Genomic DNA, 17,603 nt, shown 5'->3' on the forward strand with positions numbered 1-17,603 from the left:
CACCCCCCAGTAATTTTCAAATGCTGTTAATACATATTTTTTTTTGGTTTTGCTTTGTTTTATTGGGATGCAGAATCACATTTCGGTGGAAAATACAGTAAACACATACACACATTCCTCTCAAATGCAGAATCACATGCTTGAGATTTTCAAAAGGATTTTAATTGCTGTGAACACAAACACTGACTTTCAAGCATACACATACTTGTAACACTTTTTAAATTCCAATCAAGTACTATGGTACCACACCTCAGAAACCCACCAAAGGCAAAGGAAGTTTGCTAGAACAAATAATTTCTTTACATGTGAGAAATGAGCAAGTCTGACTTTGGGTCTTTTTTTGTTTGTTTGTTTTTAATCTGGTGCTCCTCTGACTGTGCTTAGAGATGCAGAGCTTTATCTAGAGGCTCTTCCTGAGTTGGACATTTTTAATGGCTGTCTTCCACATAGGTACTTATATCATTAACAAAGTGGACTACAGCTTTTGAGTGGAGCAGCTCAGTGGAAGCCCTTCTCACATGACCCATGTAGGAATTAAATACGGCAGGATGCCATTCTAACACTGAAACTGTAAATTCTTTTTTTTTTAATCATATATTTTTATTATCATTTTTAGTAATGCAGTGCATGTGAGCATGCATCTGCATACACACGGATATAGGTCCCAGAGATGCACATCAACGCCACATTCAGAGAACATCCCTGCATTGTCATCACTCTCCCCAGGATCTCACAAGATGACTTCAAATCATGTGAACCTTTGATAGAAGGTTGTCAACAAATCAAGTGAAGAATGCTTGTGTCTCAAAAGAATAGCTAATGTATACAGTCATATACATAAAACTGTTCCCCCAACTTTGAGAACACACAGAATTAATTCTTGCAATCCATAGCAAAGCACTGGAGACAACCTCTACACTGTTTCCATCTTTTTGGGACTGCATCAAAGTCTCGGTCTGGCATTTAACTGCATTCTGCAGACTCCTCCCATGCAGTTGGTACAATGTGGATGTATGAAACCAGACGAAAAAAGTTGGACCGAAGTGTTTGCTGGCAAGAAATACAGAGAAGATTTTTGTGTTTTTCCTGTAAGGGCAAAGGAGGGAAGTTTAATGGTAAAAAGGTAAGTTGAATGGAATGCTATCACAAATAGTTTTGTTTTTCTCCCTGCTTTTGTTTTGTTTTATAAATAAAGGAATACAAATCGTAAGCAGACTGATTCTTGTCTATTTCCTAGGTCTCTTCCGGATGAGGACCTTTTACTGAATTTGAACATGAGAATAATAAGAAAAAGAGATGCAAGGTTTTAATTCGAAATCTCTGTTTTACAGAAGAATGCAAAAGGAAGGCTTGAATTTGTATATTTAAATCAGTTTTTCCAAACAAGGCATAACCAAATAGAAAAAAGCCAGTGCCCTTCTTACTAAATGAATTTGATTTATAAATAAAACACATTGCAAGTGGCCATGCCAAAACTTGTTTACATTTGGTCACAGTACTGCCTTTAACTCAACTAGTAAACTAGGTTAAACAAACACACATCACATTTGACCAGTGTTTGTAAATAATTCTAACATGCACCAGTTAAAATGCATATGGTTTTTAAAAAGTTCATTTCCAAACATGTCAGAAACAATTAAATATAGATTTTATATATAACATAAAATAGGATGGCAAACAATCCTGCAAACTTCTGTACATCAGTCAGATGCAAAAGAATCTGAGGGCATACCTTCAGTTCAGATGCTTCCTTTCCCCTTTGTTGAATTCTTTCAGTTTCTAAAAGGACATAAACCTCAACAGATTATATACTTTATAATAGATGTATAGTCTTTTACACCATCTATACAGAGATCTGCCATTCTTCCTATTAAAACAGAACTCTTAATCAAGTGAAACCGTATTTTCTTTGCTCAGTCCTCAAAGTCACCACTTTTTAACCTACACAACACAAATTGCAGACTTTTCAGTTTGCATCTCTATTAAGCGGTTTAACAAAATAAGTTAGCTCTGAGTTCAATACTGCCCTCCACCTTCTAAATTAAGACATTGCACTAGTGCAGTCATACGCAACTGAATTCTCAAGATTTAGTATGCCACACATCTATCAGTTTTCCTAAAACTTTTAAAACATCAAAACTCCACGTTCACTTTCTGTTTCCAAAATTTTCTCATTTTCTGCTTTCATTTTAGTTATGAATGCTTTAAAACCACAAACTCCTCAGGGGCTCAGAAGTGGGGTAACCCACAATCCACCTTCTGTTACAGCATTAGAAAGACAATGCACAACCGCCTCTTAAAATAGTGTGTAAACTGAAGATTTCACAGTACTGAACTTCAGTAACTGGTTTGGTTCCACAATTTGGGAACTGTTGTTGGGAGCTCTGTGCTTTAAAGCCAATACCCCTGTTTATTTGCACGCGTTAGTTTTCAGCCTACAAGACAGAAATTATGCAGAAGTCATATTGTCCTAGCAAATCAGTCATGCAGTTCAGTTTCCACCTGGGCTGCATGTTCGTTTTGTGCATTTCTCCACCCATCTGTCCTTCAACTGCATCATACTGTTCTAACAGTCTCATTAATGTTCACCCCTCCGGATGGTTTCATCATAAGAAGATGTTCTAATCTGAAAACCATTTACTTCTGAATATACGCTGCTAAATTACAGTGCCAGCAGGAGAAGCACAGCTCAGCCTCTCCTCTAAACATTTAGTCAGGCTAAAACACTTCGACATAAATGCTCTACAGTTCAAACATTTATTACAAGGTTTCAGAGTAAAATTAAATTACTGTCATGGATACATTACATTTATTAATAAACCGTCACAGGAATATTAAAGAAAGTTAAACAGGTAACACAAGGATATCAGGGAATATAAACGCTCAAGTTCCAGTAGCAATGTTTGCTTTGCCAGGTTACACATCCCGTAAGTTTGATGGAATGCACTGCACATAATGTATGAAACTACACAGCCACGAAGAAAATTAACTTCTGAAGTTCTGGTTGGGATTTTAATTTTGCGCTCTGTGAAAAGCGGAAAAGCAAGGATCCTGTTTATTTGAACTCCTAGCAAATATTTACACAGAGGTTCGGGAAGGCAGAGGTTTGAAGAGATGACAGGCACAAACGTTACTGCAGTTTGAAGGAAGGAGTCAAAGGGATGCTAGGAGTTAAGCTCTTTAAGCTCTTTACTTCAGAAGCAGAAGCCAAAGGGTCCTACCTCGCTTCTGGAAGACAAAGGCTGTTGTGGTATCTTCTTTCCCATGCAACAGTAGGGAATAAAGATCTGCGTCTTCCAGATGGAAGGCAGCAGAAATAGCTCCACCAGCAGTTTAAATGTGGGTTGCTTTCTGCAGATTTCAATCTGGAGTCTTCACTCGCCCTCACACCTAACACCTCTCTCCACATATGCTTTGACTGTTTACTGTCATTCCACCCAGAGATCTCATCTTCACTGCAGTTTAGCTTCCATTATTACCTCATCCCTCTTTTTTGTGCCCTATTCACCCTCAGGAAACATTTGTTTGCCTTTTTTAAAAACAGGCAAACAAAGCAACAAACCACTCAAATCAAAAAGGTATCGTCCTTAAAATGCTCCTGGCCACAGAATCTTACATAAAATCTCCCCTTCAGACAGAAAATACAAGCTTAAGATCTCTAACTATCATGGAAAATGTTTGTCAGCTTGGAAAAGAAAACATTCCAATTCTAGACAAATTTATCTTCCCTCACAAGAGGTTTTGGAAAACAAGCTAGTGTAGAATGAGACTTATAATTTGTAGGAGCTGTGGAGACCTAAGTGACAGTATGCTGTTACTATCTCTTCCCAAGAAATCTCAACTCCTCCAAAACCCATTTTGGTTCTCCTTGTCAAACCTCTAGGCGGTAAAGGGCACACACCTAAAATAAAATGTGATGTTGCTAAACAAGGTACCTACATTCCTGCCTCATCCTATTCTTGGATCCTTTCTGCCATCCTAGTAGGCATTGTCTGAATGTTCATCGGTAAGCATAGCATTGCAACTAATAAGACTGCTCAATACCAAGATGGGAGAAAAAACACATGAAGTGAGGAAGCAGGGCTTATTCAAAGTCTCGTAAAGAGAAAGCCAGGCAATGATCTAATTGCAGACTTCAAAATCTTGAAGGGGGCTTAACACAGCCAAACTCTCCTCAGTAGAAGCAGATGGTGTAAGAGAAAATGGCATCAAACTGTGTCTTGACAAATGCCAACAGGTATCAGGCAGAAGCCTGTCACTCAGAAGACTGCAGCATTAGAACAGGCTGCCTGCAGGGCCTGAGGAATCTCCACCTCAGAGGCTTCCTAGATTCCACTAACACAACACCGTAGCTGCATTAGCAAAGGTCCTGCGTTGAGCAGGAGGCTGGATGGACTAGGTGGCCTCCTTTAAACTCTTCCAAAAGATTTCTTCATTTCTCCATTTCTCTGATAACCTACATGTCTGAAAATGAGACATTTCAATATCACAGTTTAAGAAAAGATACCAAGTGAAAAGTAGATTCTGAATTACATCACTCTGCAGCCTGATCCACAAACAACACTCATGTTTTCAACGAGTAATAATTACAGGGCACAATCAGACCTTGAAGCACGTAATCCACCAGAACTTTTTGTCTGTATCAGTGAAGTCTAAACAGCCCCTAAATAAAGATTGTTCATTAAAATCTACCTGAAATGCTCTAAGTCAAAGAATTGATGAAGTATTAAAAAAAAAAAAAAAGATAACCATATCTCCTACCATTCCCTAGCATTTCTGTACAGAAAGCTCACATCTGATTTAGAAAGCTTCAGTAACTACTGCAAGCAATTATTGTCCTGTAGATTTAAAGATTCACTTTGGGATTTTTATTTATGTCCTTTAGAAATGAGAATATAGACAGAGCGATTCCTCTTTTTCCCTGAAGCCTGACTAAAATCAATCGCCAGCCCCTTGAGGAAGCATGACATTGACTGCCCCTACTTGTCTAATGCAACAGCACACAAACCACAGAGCAGCACAGCACTAGCCCATATGTACACGTGCTAGCAGGCAACTATCAACCGTTCTGCGTGTCTTAAGTTATCCTTTTGGGCCTCTGCAAATCCAACAGCTGAAATACAGTTCTGGTCTGTGGGACATGGAGAAAGAGCAGTTACAAAGGGCAAAGTGACACACAGACAAAAGGACCAAGTAACCCAAATAAATCTCCTGGATTTCATCACTATGTTATGCCTAAGACAGCATCTAGGCACAGTGCAGAGAGCCTGTTTTGGTGGTAATGGCCCACACGTGCTGACAGCGTGGCAGCCCGCCCATAGCCCCACAGCCATGGCCCCACACCACACAGCTCCTCACCAGCCCTCAGGGCTGCAGCTGATGGAGGCCGAGGGGGAAGGGCACTTGGTTAGGAAATCTGCAAACACAATTTTCGGGCTGTTTTAGTAAAATGTTTAATAAAAACAGCCTGAGGTGTGGGGAGGTGAATTGACGTGTGCCTCTCCTCCCTGCAGACTGCTGCAGTCTCAGCCTCATCCTTTCAGCATGAGACCCAGTAAGTCATCAGTGCACTTACACCTCTACTTCTCAATACCTTTTAAAAGGCATTTTAAATTTCCTGACAGAAAATACTGTACTACCCGATGATGATGCTCACTTCATGTTATTTTTCAGAAATCTAAAAAAAAAAAAATTAAAAAAATGACCTACCAAAAGTATTTAGACTGTAAAAAATAATGCACAAATCCAGGAATGCTATCTGGCATAAACATTTTTGGTCATTTTTAAATGGAGATTATAATTAGCATTATCGTCTAGATGTTGTAAAAGCAGGCTTAAAACCAACTGCAGCGTGCCCCTTTGATAAATAATGTAGCATTCCATGACAGTTACTCTATTAACTTTGTTTTATTCTCCTTTATGTGAATAAATTCAGTACAACAGAAAATGAACAAAATTATAGAGTAAGCATTTCTTGACAAAGAGAAAAATATCTAATGGTGATCAAGCCATTTGAGAGAACTTCTCACAAATGGCCTGCATTTATGCTGACAGGGCTGACAGAAATAAAACTCTGCCCATGAGGGGAATGATGTTGTTTCTAAGCTTTGAAAGCTAAAAGAAAAAAGGAAAAAGAAAAAAAAAAAAAAAAAAAAAGCAAGCTGAAGTATCTGCAATTCCAAATCTAAATACGATCTTTAAAGTCTGGGAATAGAAGCCAGGACTTATTTCCTTTTTTTTTTTTTTTCCTTTTATTGGAAACCACAGTAAACTGATACCCAACCTTCAGCAACCCATCACCAGTCAGTGAAATGACTGATGAGGCTAATGAAATATGTTTTTTTCTCAGTAATTATCATTATAAAAATGGAACAACGGCACTGCTCTTATTTTACATTTAGCTGGTTTTTTGTTGTTCCTATTTCAAAAGAAAGGAAAAAAGGCTCTCCCCCCCCAATGATGACATCATAGAATCTTTGTTAATGTTAATGAGAAATTAGCACACTTTTCACTTTGTTAAATTAAAAACTATTTTAAATAGCACCAAAATGCAGTATTTTTATGATCATACTGAATTTTTCAAATAAATAGACAAGAGACTACAATTTTCAAATCAGTATGTATAAAGAATATTCCAGTGCACCACATCTTAAAACCACATTTCTTTCTCATAACAATGACTAACAACTTATAGCAAGAAAGTTGTAAATACAGTTTTGAATTAATGTTGCAATCTCAAATTTTAAAAGAATTTCTCCCATTTGTTCAGACAACTCCACCTAAATTTTTGCATTTAAACTTCCCTTTTAAATGCAGCTGAGATTGAGCAAAAAATCTAACAGAACTCAAAGCCAGCTAAAGCGTATCTGAGCTACGTTCTTATTCTGGAATACTCGCATACTGCTTCTGTAGACATCAAAACTTTCATATTATATTCAGAAAGCAGGACTGATCAATGAGGTCATTAGTCTAACGCTATTCATATAATTAACGTAACCATCTCACATATCTCATAGCTTTACATTACTACTAACAGCAGCTATCAGAAAGGGGAAAAAGTACAATACAAATACTTTTTATTTTTCACCCATCACGTTCAGAGTTAGTGTAAAGGAAGCATCCACAGACTCGAGTATTCTGATTCAGGGCTGTGAATCTGAATGAATATATTTTAGTCCAGGAAGATTTCTAAACACCTCTGCAAAGCTAAATCATTCACTTTATATCTTATGAATAAAAATATGATCAAAGTTTTTTTTTTCTTTTCTACTGGAATAAAAGACTGTGAAGGACAAAGAGCATTTTTGATTACAGGAAATCAGAGGTGAAGGGAAGAGTTTGTGAGAACTATAGTAAAAATGATCCTTTAAGACACTTTTATTATTCTGAAGAAAGAAGAATAAAATACACTTTTATTATTCTGAAGAAAGAAGAATAAAATTAAAAGAAAGTACTTTCAATGTAAACCAAAAGCAGATATTTAAGTTGAAAAAAATAAATCGGAATATATTAACAAAAAACATTTTCTCAATCAGTTATTCAGAGCAAGGCGAAACAAAGTCTACAATTCACAAAAACAGAATCCCTAGTAGTTAGTTTGACTTTCAGTCACCAAAGTAGTCTGCTTAAATTTCAGACCTGATACACAAGCCCTGAAAGGCAGAGCGACAGTAGGAAATATATAAAGTTGTAAGGAGACCAGACCTCAGGCAAAACATACATAAATCCTGGTTTTAACAGAATGTTAAGAGAAGTACTAAGGAAATTCCACTGCTAACAAGTAGGAAAAAGAAAATGTATTACATGCCCATTTTCATTTTGGCATTTAATTTTGCATTTTAGAGAGATATTTTTCAGTTTCAATCTTCTGTCTTACTCTGATTGTTTGATGTTTTTGGTACATTTTGAAACATATTTTCACTACCACCTTGTGAGTTTGGTAACACTCCCCACTTCAAATACAGTATCACTTAAAAGTTGACAAGATTGGTGTCTCAGACAAAAATAAATAAATTTATGTATATATACAAATGAAGATGCCAATCAGTATTGAAAGAAAACTAAATTTAGGTGGGTTCACAAGTTTTTGTATTTGTTGGCCAGTTTCAAGTTCAGCTTAATGCTGAGCTGTCCTAAGATTCTGCAGGGGTGTGAAAATCAAGGACATGTAAGGTAAAGGAACTTTCTGTGTACCCAGCTGAAGGTACGCCTTGAACATGACACCAGGAAACCCACCAGCAATAAGGACCTCCTGCAAGAAAAGCTTCAATCATAGGACGCAATGAACCACAAGACACAAAGCTGCTGGGAAACAAGCCTCATTATTTCCAGTACTCATGGAAGTACTTATTAATCTTGAAAACTTCTGTCATATAAACAGAAAAACTTTCTGTTCCTAATGAGCTAAATAACTGATTCCTGAACGCAGTTAATCCGAGTGCAGCCTAATCACAGGCAAAATGTAACGGTGCCCAAATTTTTCTCTGCCTTCGTCTAGTCACAAGCAATAGCCAAATACTTATTTATTGAGACTTTTCTTCAATTGCAACATCACACAAAAAAGGGCCAAAAAGTTTTTACATTAGCAGACTATTGTATCCAGAATAAATGCAGCCAGGGAGACTCGCTTTCGTGGGTAGGCTGTAAGAGGGACTAATGTGACAAACTACTTTCAGGCTTTTGAAATGTAAGAAAGGAGACATTTTCCTCATTTACACTTAAGATTTTTGATTCTAACCCAATTCTGGTTCATGGAAAAACTCTCATCAATCTCCATCATGCATGTTCTGGCCATCCTCGCATAACACAAACTATTACAGAAACAGGGAATGTTATCCTTCCCTCGTCTAATACTTACTAAAGTTTCCATTACTGAGATCCACATCTCGCTTTGTCCAAATGATCATGAGAACAAGCACTAAGAAAAAACAAATTATTCACACCAGATTTCCAAAACACTTCAGTATACAGTCAGCAGCTGAAATATATGCCCCAAAGTTTACCATAATGAGCACACCCAGCTATTGAGTCAGATGGATCTGAAGAAACTCAGGGACCTAAAAAACTTCTCTCATAGTTTCTCTCATAATTAAAGGCTGTATCTTTGTTTCCCAAGCAGTATTTTAAAATTTTGCCCACAATTTACTAACTGTGATCATGTATAGATATGGTTTTGTTTGTTTTAAAATAATTATCTATTACTTGATAACAATAAATTCCAGAGCATTCTTTTCTCTAACTACAAGAAAAAAAAAATATATGAAAGAAGATTAACTTTTCAACCAACTACCCAAAGAAAAGCAGCCAGGAAATTTCAAATCCATAAATACACATGATAAACATGTAAATATCAAGTCACAACTTGGGCGCCAGCATAACAATGCACTGCAATTACGTCAAAGACATTTTTCCAAACTTCCCAAAGAACATGGAGATAGATTCAAAGTACAAACATCTTTCTTACTAAAAAAATCATACTGAAACCAATACAATGACTCACATGAATATGCAGAGCAGGATTTAGACTCTACTCTTTTTGTCCTGTATGAATTATCCATCACATTTCTATTGTGCATTATTGAAGTGACTTGCTTTTTTATCCTCCCAACCCCCACATCTGTGCTGCTGTAATTTACGTGAATTGCAGTTAATGATCACTTGCATTATGCTTAATCAGCATATCAATAATATACTCTGCACAGACTAAGTAGCTCTTCTTTCTTTCCCCTTTAATGAAACCTATAGAAATGGAACTGGTATTTGACTGATTGGCATTACAAAAAGGTTGCTTAGGCAGGTGCTGGAGATGGTAGCACAGGATACAGGCCTTGTGGCTGCTGCCAATCATGCTCAAGCATCAGCAAAGCCAGCTATTATATTCTTAATTCAGTATCTAGAGGGACCTATGTTTGTTACTTAAGGGATTTTAACAAGCTTGACCAGATCAGTGTTCCTGATGCCAAGGCTGTGGCTGTGTGGGATGGTTCAAGGAGAGATCACATTCTTAGGGGGTGATATTACTAAACCACGGACTAAAACACCGCTGTCAGAATGTTCTTATGTGGGACACAGAAATCGTTGAATACAAATGAGCTATAAATCTTAACATGAATATTCAGGAATTTCTGGAAAGCTATTATTATATATGTCCAAGTCAGACCTAAAAGAATAGTCATAGAATGCAGAAAATGACAACCATCCAATTTGGGTCGTTTTGCCAGAAATCAATCAATAGCATGTATAGATCAGATAGAATGATTAACCTAATAAGAGGTTTATTAAACACTTTGGCTAGATTTACCCCCCCCCCCTTTTTTTTTTTCTGTACGTCAGCCTCCTCAGCATATTGACATTTATGGCTTCAGCTGAGAACACTGCTGCACGTTGAAGAAGAACTGGCACAACACCAATATCCTCATTTGTGAATCACAGCCTCAAGAGTAGCTCTATTACCTTTACCTTGTAAATCACCACTGTGCTATTAGCAATCTTTCAGTGTGATGTGACAACTTTATTATAATGTTTTTCCACTGAAGTTTGAGTTCATATTTTAGTTAGCTTGGAGACTGATGCAGACATATTTACCAGGTTTAATTAATTGACTATAAATAATGGGCTGTAAAAGGTGTCTCTTTCTTACGAAGTTCAGGTTGTCATCATTTTACAGAAAACTGCCTATTCAGACAGGATACACGCTGGTGTTTTCATACTTTACATTCACGTTTCACTATGTAAGTTTAAAATTTCACACTACTTTGAGGGCTACAGTTTAGTCTTAGCTCTCTTACAAAAACACAGTACATGATCTACATCAATTTAATAGTAATTAATTTTAACTAGGAATTTCATTAACTTCTAAGGACAAGGTTGCAATTCCACAATTTTCTTTGGCTTCAATGTACATGGATATTACAGTAAACAGGAATGGCATGCACAGACACAAACAAGTTGTGCTGGATTTACCTGACACAAACTTGCAGAAGCTAATAAAGTTGTTTTTAGAGAGCTGGAGACTCTTTCTGGTGGGGTAATGCAGCACATCTGTTTTTCTTATAGCCCCCAAGATACTCTATGTCATTCCCTACCAACTGCTTTAGGCATCCAAGGCAAGAGAGGCACAGCTGCAGGGAGCAGAGCAGTAGATCTGCACAGCTGCTAGGAGATGAGCAGAGCAGAAGAGTAAAGCAGAAGAGGGCAGGGCAGCTGAGAGAGAAACGAAAAAAGACTTTGCAAAGGAAAAAAAAAAAGTGCAAGTGAAGACAAAATACTGATGAGCTTGAAATTACTGGAGAGTTCCCTCTTGGACATCCTGTTTACAAAGGTTTCTTATTGGGAAAAGTCAGCAGGAACAGCCACTAGAAAGAAACTTGAACTCTCTTCCTACCTCTTCCCCTTGAGAATGGAACAATTTGTTCAGAGACAGAGAGAGATCTACGTATTAACTCAGAAAATAAACCAAGCCTTAATGCTTAAGTACTGCTAAACACCCACAGAACAATTTGTATCAATAAGGCATGACTTTAATATTAAAAACTGAATCCCACAAGGCATATATGCAGAAGTACTGTTACTACCAATATCTGTAAAAGTAATAAAGGCCAAGTAACAGCTTGCCCAAAGCTACAGAATAATCAAAAAGTGGATGCTCACAATCCTACAGATAAACAAATAAGCAAACACCTGCCAACAGTATGAATTCAAAAAGCGGTTGGTTTGGAAAAACAATGGACTCCTAGCTAGAAACTCCTTGCTCTTATCAAGACTAGAGACATTTCCCAAAGACTTACAAGGGGCAGTGTGCTCTGGCAGATGTTTACTCATAGGGTAGAAGATAGGCTGAGAGATACACAAAAGCTTCTAGGAGTTGACATCAAAAGACCTGAAGTAAGACTTCTCTAAGAAGAAAGAAATGAAGCACCACTGTGTGAGGGGAGGCAGAAGTGAAAGGGCAGCAAGAGAAAAAGCCACAGGTCTTTGAGCGTCTTCTTTCAGAGGTGGCTTGACAGCACAGCCTTCTCTGAGGACACGGGAAGCTCCAGGCATTGGGGCTTCAGCCTACTAAGTAGGTTTTTTGCTAAGGGGACAAAATGTAGGAACTTGAGTTTTCTTGCGTATCTGTGCTATGCAACATAAAAAGATTTCTTTTTTTTTGTTTGCTTGTTTGTTTTGTTTTTCCCCCTATGCACAAGCACACACACATTCCACATAGAAACAAAAAGGTGGTGAGTGACTGGACGTCAGTGCCACTGGACAGCTATGAATTGATATTCAGATGGCAAAAGTGGTGGCAAATGCTATCTAAAAATTAGCTAATGCCATAATGTGAAAGCGTAGACGCTCCAAAACTGCACTTTTCCAAACAGAATACCCAGTTTCATTACTTCTGGATACAAGATAAACAAACAAACTCAAAAACATAAAACATTTCTTTCATTATGTTCCAACTAATAAATAACAGTACCTGAACAATTCATTACCCAAGTTACCAAATGAGTACTTACATCACCTGTTTACGTCCACAAGTTTTTCACCTTCCGTTATTTCCATCTGAGTAAATCATCAAGTAATACTAAACAGTTCCATGATATCTTTTAGAAACACACATTTTAATAGAGGGTGAAATGGTGCTTAAAGACAACTTTTTTGTTCAATGCACCTTTTGCTTTCATTTTCTCCAATAAGCTCTTCATGGGGATTATGTGCATTGTGATATATGTTCTAAGAAAAAGCAGCAGAACTTCATAAGCCTTATATTTCAAGTTTTGAGCAGACAATTTTTGAAGCTCCAAAGAGCCACAGCTATTGCACAGTGTCCTCTGAAGAGGAAACAATGGTTAAATAGCACATTGGTCTGTAGCACCACTTTTCCATTTCACAGTCTACTGAACTCACCCCATGTGACGGGTAGGAGATCCAGCCCAGCTCCCCTTGAATTGTTTTTGAATCCAGCAGATTAACTACAAAAAGACAAAACGAAGAAGAATGAGTTTCATTTGCCTCTGTCCAGTTAACCTCAGTTACCCATGCTAAAAGATGTGTTTATTTGAGGATCTTGTGAAGCAGTTGATTTGTTCAGGTGGCCTGGCAGATAGCTACAAAGAAGAAAAAGACAGACAAATGAAAAGGATCGCCTTGTTTATCTTAAAATGTGGTATGAACAGCAGACACGGGAACTTCTCAAAACAAAAAAGTGACAAAAATAAACAATGGATCTCTGTCCAAATTAATTACAGCAGGGGGTAGGAACAAAGCGGTTCCATCAGCTGCACAAACTACAGCATTTTCCCCTTGGATGCCTGAAATTTGGGTCAATGCATCTAACCAAATACATGTAGGTGAGATCTGAATATTTTAATCATTATTTGATTAAAAGCCTGTATTTGGCATATATAATTTTCTCAGAATGCAAGAATAAATAATGAATGCTGATTAAAGTCTTCCCTTTATCTCTTTCTTCCTTCTGATCTAATTTGTTCTCAAATTGTCTTATAGGAGTGAACTGTTTTCTACATGTCATGTGTAATACCACAGATACAAAAGTAATTATTTACAATGCTCCAAGTTCAGATGAAGCTACTTAAATAGCAGTATCAATTTGTATTTAATCTGGCCATTATCTTTTTTTTTCTTTTTAAGATGAATGCAGCAATTTTCAGAGGAAGAATGAAGGTTTTATTTGCAAACAATCCAACATAGACATTTTCCAGCCAATCCAACCACAGTGCTTTTATATCCATTTTAAAATGTGATGTTAAAAAAAAATAATAATAAATTGAAAGATATTCATCCTTGCTGTTTATGCACTTTTACCAAACATAAAAAATAAATTTAATTTCTTAACCTGGTCATAGTCTCGAAGTGCTTTATCAAAAAGGTTCCTAAGTAACCATTTATTTATTACCATAAAGCAGAACAGGTGAGAACAGATACAAAGCATCATGAAGAATTGTCATCTCGATGAATACAATCCATTGAGGTATTCACATAGAACACAACAACATTGCTTATGGTGCTCACAGAAAACAAAAAAGATAGTTTCCCTCATTTGCCTTTCCTAGTCCTATCAATCTGCTAAATTGACCTATTTTTATTATATTGGCATTGACCTTCTAGTAGCTGTTTAATTTTGGTTATCACTTAAAAAGACAAATTAAAAAAACGTAAGAGCTATCAAGGCTTTTTTTCTTTCCCTCTCCTCTCCTGTTATTGGGACGTACAGGAATACAGAAATATTGGAATACACAGTAGGGAAAAACAGGTATACAGTATTAGAAACCAGGCCACATCATCAACAATCATAAATACACATGTTCATGTGTGTTGTGTATATGTGTGTATATATACACACACACAGACACATATATATAAATCTGCAGTGCTATACTACCATGAATGATCTGCTTTCTCATATGGATGAAAAAAAAAAAATCCCCTGCAGTTATACAACACTTTAAAAGACAACAACAGCATTTTGCATTTTACCTACAATAACCAAAACATTTTTATTAATCTTACATAAAGAACATAGCCTGGCACTGTATTTCTTGACCTCCAATTTTCATCAACAATTCAATTTTCAATCATCTACACAATCAAAGAAATCAGTCTTTTATTGAGTGCATGGGGCCCTAGGCAGACTATCATGAAGCAAGCTTTGCATCTATAAAAAGGAAACACTAATAAGAATTCAAAACGAAAAAGTGCAATTCTTGCTTTTGTGACTACAAATTCCCACAGATTATGGATCTCCTGGGATAAGACATATATTTGCTGTGCATCTGCAATACGTGGTGGTGAAGGAAGTATGACTTTTGAGGCAAATTACTTGGCAATACATTGCTAAGGCAAATTACTCAGGAAAAAAACTGAAGTAGTATATTTAGTTGTTAAGAATGAGCTTCTTGAAAACATGATTGCAGTCACCCTGAAATTTATAAATTCAGTCCAAAATCATCAGTCTCATCTGGAAGAATACACAGGAACAGAGTCACAGCCTGGTGCTAGTTCTCCTCTCAGGGCTTACAAAGCAGCCTAGCAGTGAGAGCACACCCTTGAAGGACACAAGATCAGCACTGAGTATCTCTGTCCACATCTCCCTGTGCCACCTCAACAATTACAGAACCCTGCTGCCCGCCTAGCTCTCAAAAAAGGTTCACCAGGTTGCCAAGTAATCTGATGTGAAGTGCTCGCAGGCATTAAATAAGGCTGGAGGGGCAATTCAGTGGAAGCCACGTGTGCCTGTGAAAGGATGGGGATGGTTTAACACCAGTAGGTAGCAAAGCTCCACCACTGCCCCACGACAGCTGGATGCCCCCACTATAGGGCTAGAGAGCAAGTTGCCACGCCCCTATAACAGGGTGAGCTTACAAGAGCACGGGACACAGACCTGCAACAAGACCTCGCTCCCACAGACCTCTAGCTCAGGAGGTTTCAACACCAGAAAACAAAATTCAAGCTCTTTCCACAGTTAAGGACAAGGAGTCTAACCAGTCTTGCTCCCCAGCAAAGTAACTGAATCAGTAAGACAACTCCTTCAACCCTCCTTCCCAAAGCTGTTTTACCTGGGATCAAATATTTTACAGCAAGAGCAATTTTTCAGGATCTCCTTCATTCCACCTTCCTCATCACATTCAAAGTGGCACCACTACGCAAACTACTTTGCCATGTTCATACATATTTCACCACATTTTAAAAATACTAGATCGAATTCCTTTGAGGGATGTGTGTGTGCATGTCACATCAAGAAATAAATAAAAAACATAGGGGAAAAAATACTAAATGAAACACATATACATTGCTATAGTGACCCCCTAGATATCTGTCACTGCCTTATACCTTTACCGTGTGTCTAGTGAAAACTGTATTTTAGGCAAGCAGAAACACACAGCAGGCTGCCTGAGCACTCAAATTCTTTAGCATTCAAATGAAAATCATGCATTCAATACTTTTTCTTTATTATTATTTAAAAAAAAAACAAAAAACCTTTTCATTAAAAGTGTACAGTTTTTTTAATAGTGTCTGAAATGCAAAATATTTTTGTTTTCACGTTGCCACCTGATAAAAACAACCCTGCCCTCTCCCCCCCCCCCCCCCCCCCTAGAAAAAAGCTGTTGACACACTATTTTCCTGTGAGTTCAGGAGAAAGTTGTACGCCTCGACACAGAGCAAGCAATACAGATCTTGGAGGCTGCTATGTTCATAGTCCATAGAGAAAATGATAGGGAATGGTAAAACATTACCTTTTGACATTAGGTGTCCTAAAATTACCTATTAATCTAGAATTTGAAGGAGAGAACAATTCCTACACTAAAACTGAAGAATTAAAGAAGGAATGGATTAGATATTAGTTGTCTTAACTTTTTTTCAAGGATTTGTAGGATTAAGTGGAGAAAAGTAAAATATTAGAGAAGCAATTCATTCATACAATTACTCATTTCAACATGTTTCAGCTCTGATATATCCTCTCGCGTAACAAAATGCAACATTTGATTCACAAAAGAGATCTTAGCAATTCATGAAAGGTAACATACACAGATATTCTATCAGATCTTCACATCAGCAGGCATACACCAGCGTGACCCTAACAGATTTTTCCCCAAACACAATTAAATTTAAATGAAAATGTTAATATTTAAACATACAGGTGTTATATTACAAATTACAGGTACAATATTTAAAAATACAGGTGCTAATAGATACGTATTTATCAGATAGAAAAGAGAACTAGAGAGAAAGGAGTTGCAGCCTTTCTCTTGGCACTGTCCTCTGCAAGGTGTGTACTTCTAGCCATGCTAACATGAATTGTAGGACGTAAGAAAAGTCCAAAAAAAAGAGTTCAAACTATGCAATACATTTTCTTCCATCACATATGTAACAACCAGGTATTCCAAAACACCTGGCCCAATGAAGCCCTTGGCTGTGTATGCAATAATAACTACAGGTCATATACAGTCCTCACTTCAGAGCCTGATTATCCGCAGCTCTCGTGCACTTGAATAGAATACCGGGGAACAGAAGAAGTGGAAAGTCCCAAAAATAAAATCAGTAATTCTTTTTACTTCCTAATTATTGCCACTTTTGAGATGAGATTAGAGGAGTAGTTTTAGAGGTCAGGCCACATGACAGAGAATAAGGACTTACAGGCTCTTTATGAAGGTTAAGCACCACATCCTTTCTCCCACAACTCAATTGCACTCCTTGTATTTCCTCCTCCAGCAAAACTGTGTGAGCACCCTTACAGAGACCCATGAGGCTGACATGTTGATTACTAGGGTAATTCTTAAACTACCTGAATGGTTGTGTTGCTACCTCCAGCTCTTTTCCTATAGAGCATCTTGAGCATCACTGATTATGGTAAGGAGACGCAGAGGGGTTCTCACAAAACAACATTAAAAAAAATTCAGTGCTGTCTAACAATCTCAGTGTACTGCATGGGTCCCATCACGTAAATAACACTCTTTAAAACTAGTGGTAATTACTAGGGGGGATTTGCTATAGAGACGTTGCAGTGCTGTACGAACTGAGCCACCACTCATTCTGGCTCTGGAAATGAGCGACTTGGCACTGCCACGCATCAGCCTTGCTCGCCATACCGCGGCTACTTC

The 17,603-nt window shown here is 37.5% G+C and overlaps 1 protein-coding gene across 3 annotated transcripts in view; it reads right to left on the reverse strand.

The window, feature by feature from the left end:
* The window catches only part of EPHA3 (EPH receptor A3), a 213,255-nt gene that overhangs the window by 182,891 nt on the left and 12,761 nt on the right, over nt 1-17,603 (reverse strand). For 2 of the 3 annotated variants that reach the window (XM_068692986.1, XM_068692985.1), the window contains exon 2: nt 12,892-12,956. In XM_068692986.1, coding sequence (XP_068549087.1) covers nt 12,892-12,956 — 65 coding nt within the window. Of the gene's footprint in view, nt 1-3,221; nt 3,282-12,891; nt 12,957-17,603 lie in introns of those variants that run through there. The other variant, XM_068692987.1, reaches the window with a different exon arrangement.

Source organism: Anas acuta, chromosome 1, assembly GCF_963932015.1.
Source record: "Anas acuta chromosome 1, bAnaAcu1.1, whole genome shotgun sequence".
Taxonomy (NCBI): Eukaryota; Metazoa; Chordata; class Aves; order Anseriformes; family Anatidae; genus Anas; species Anas acuta.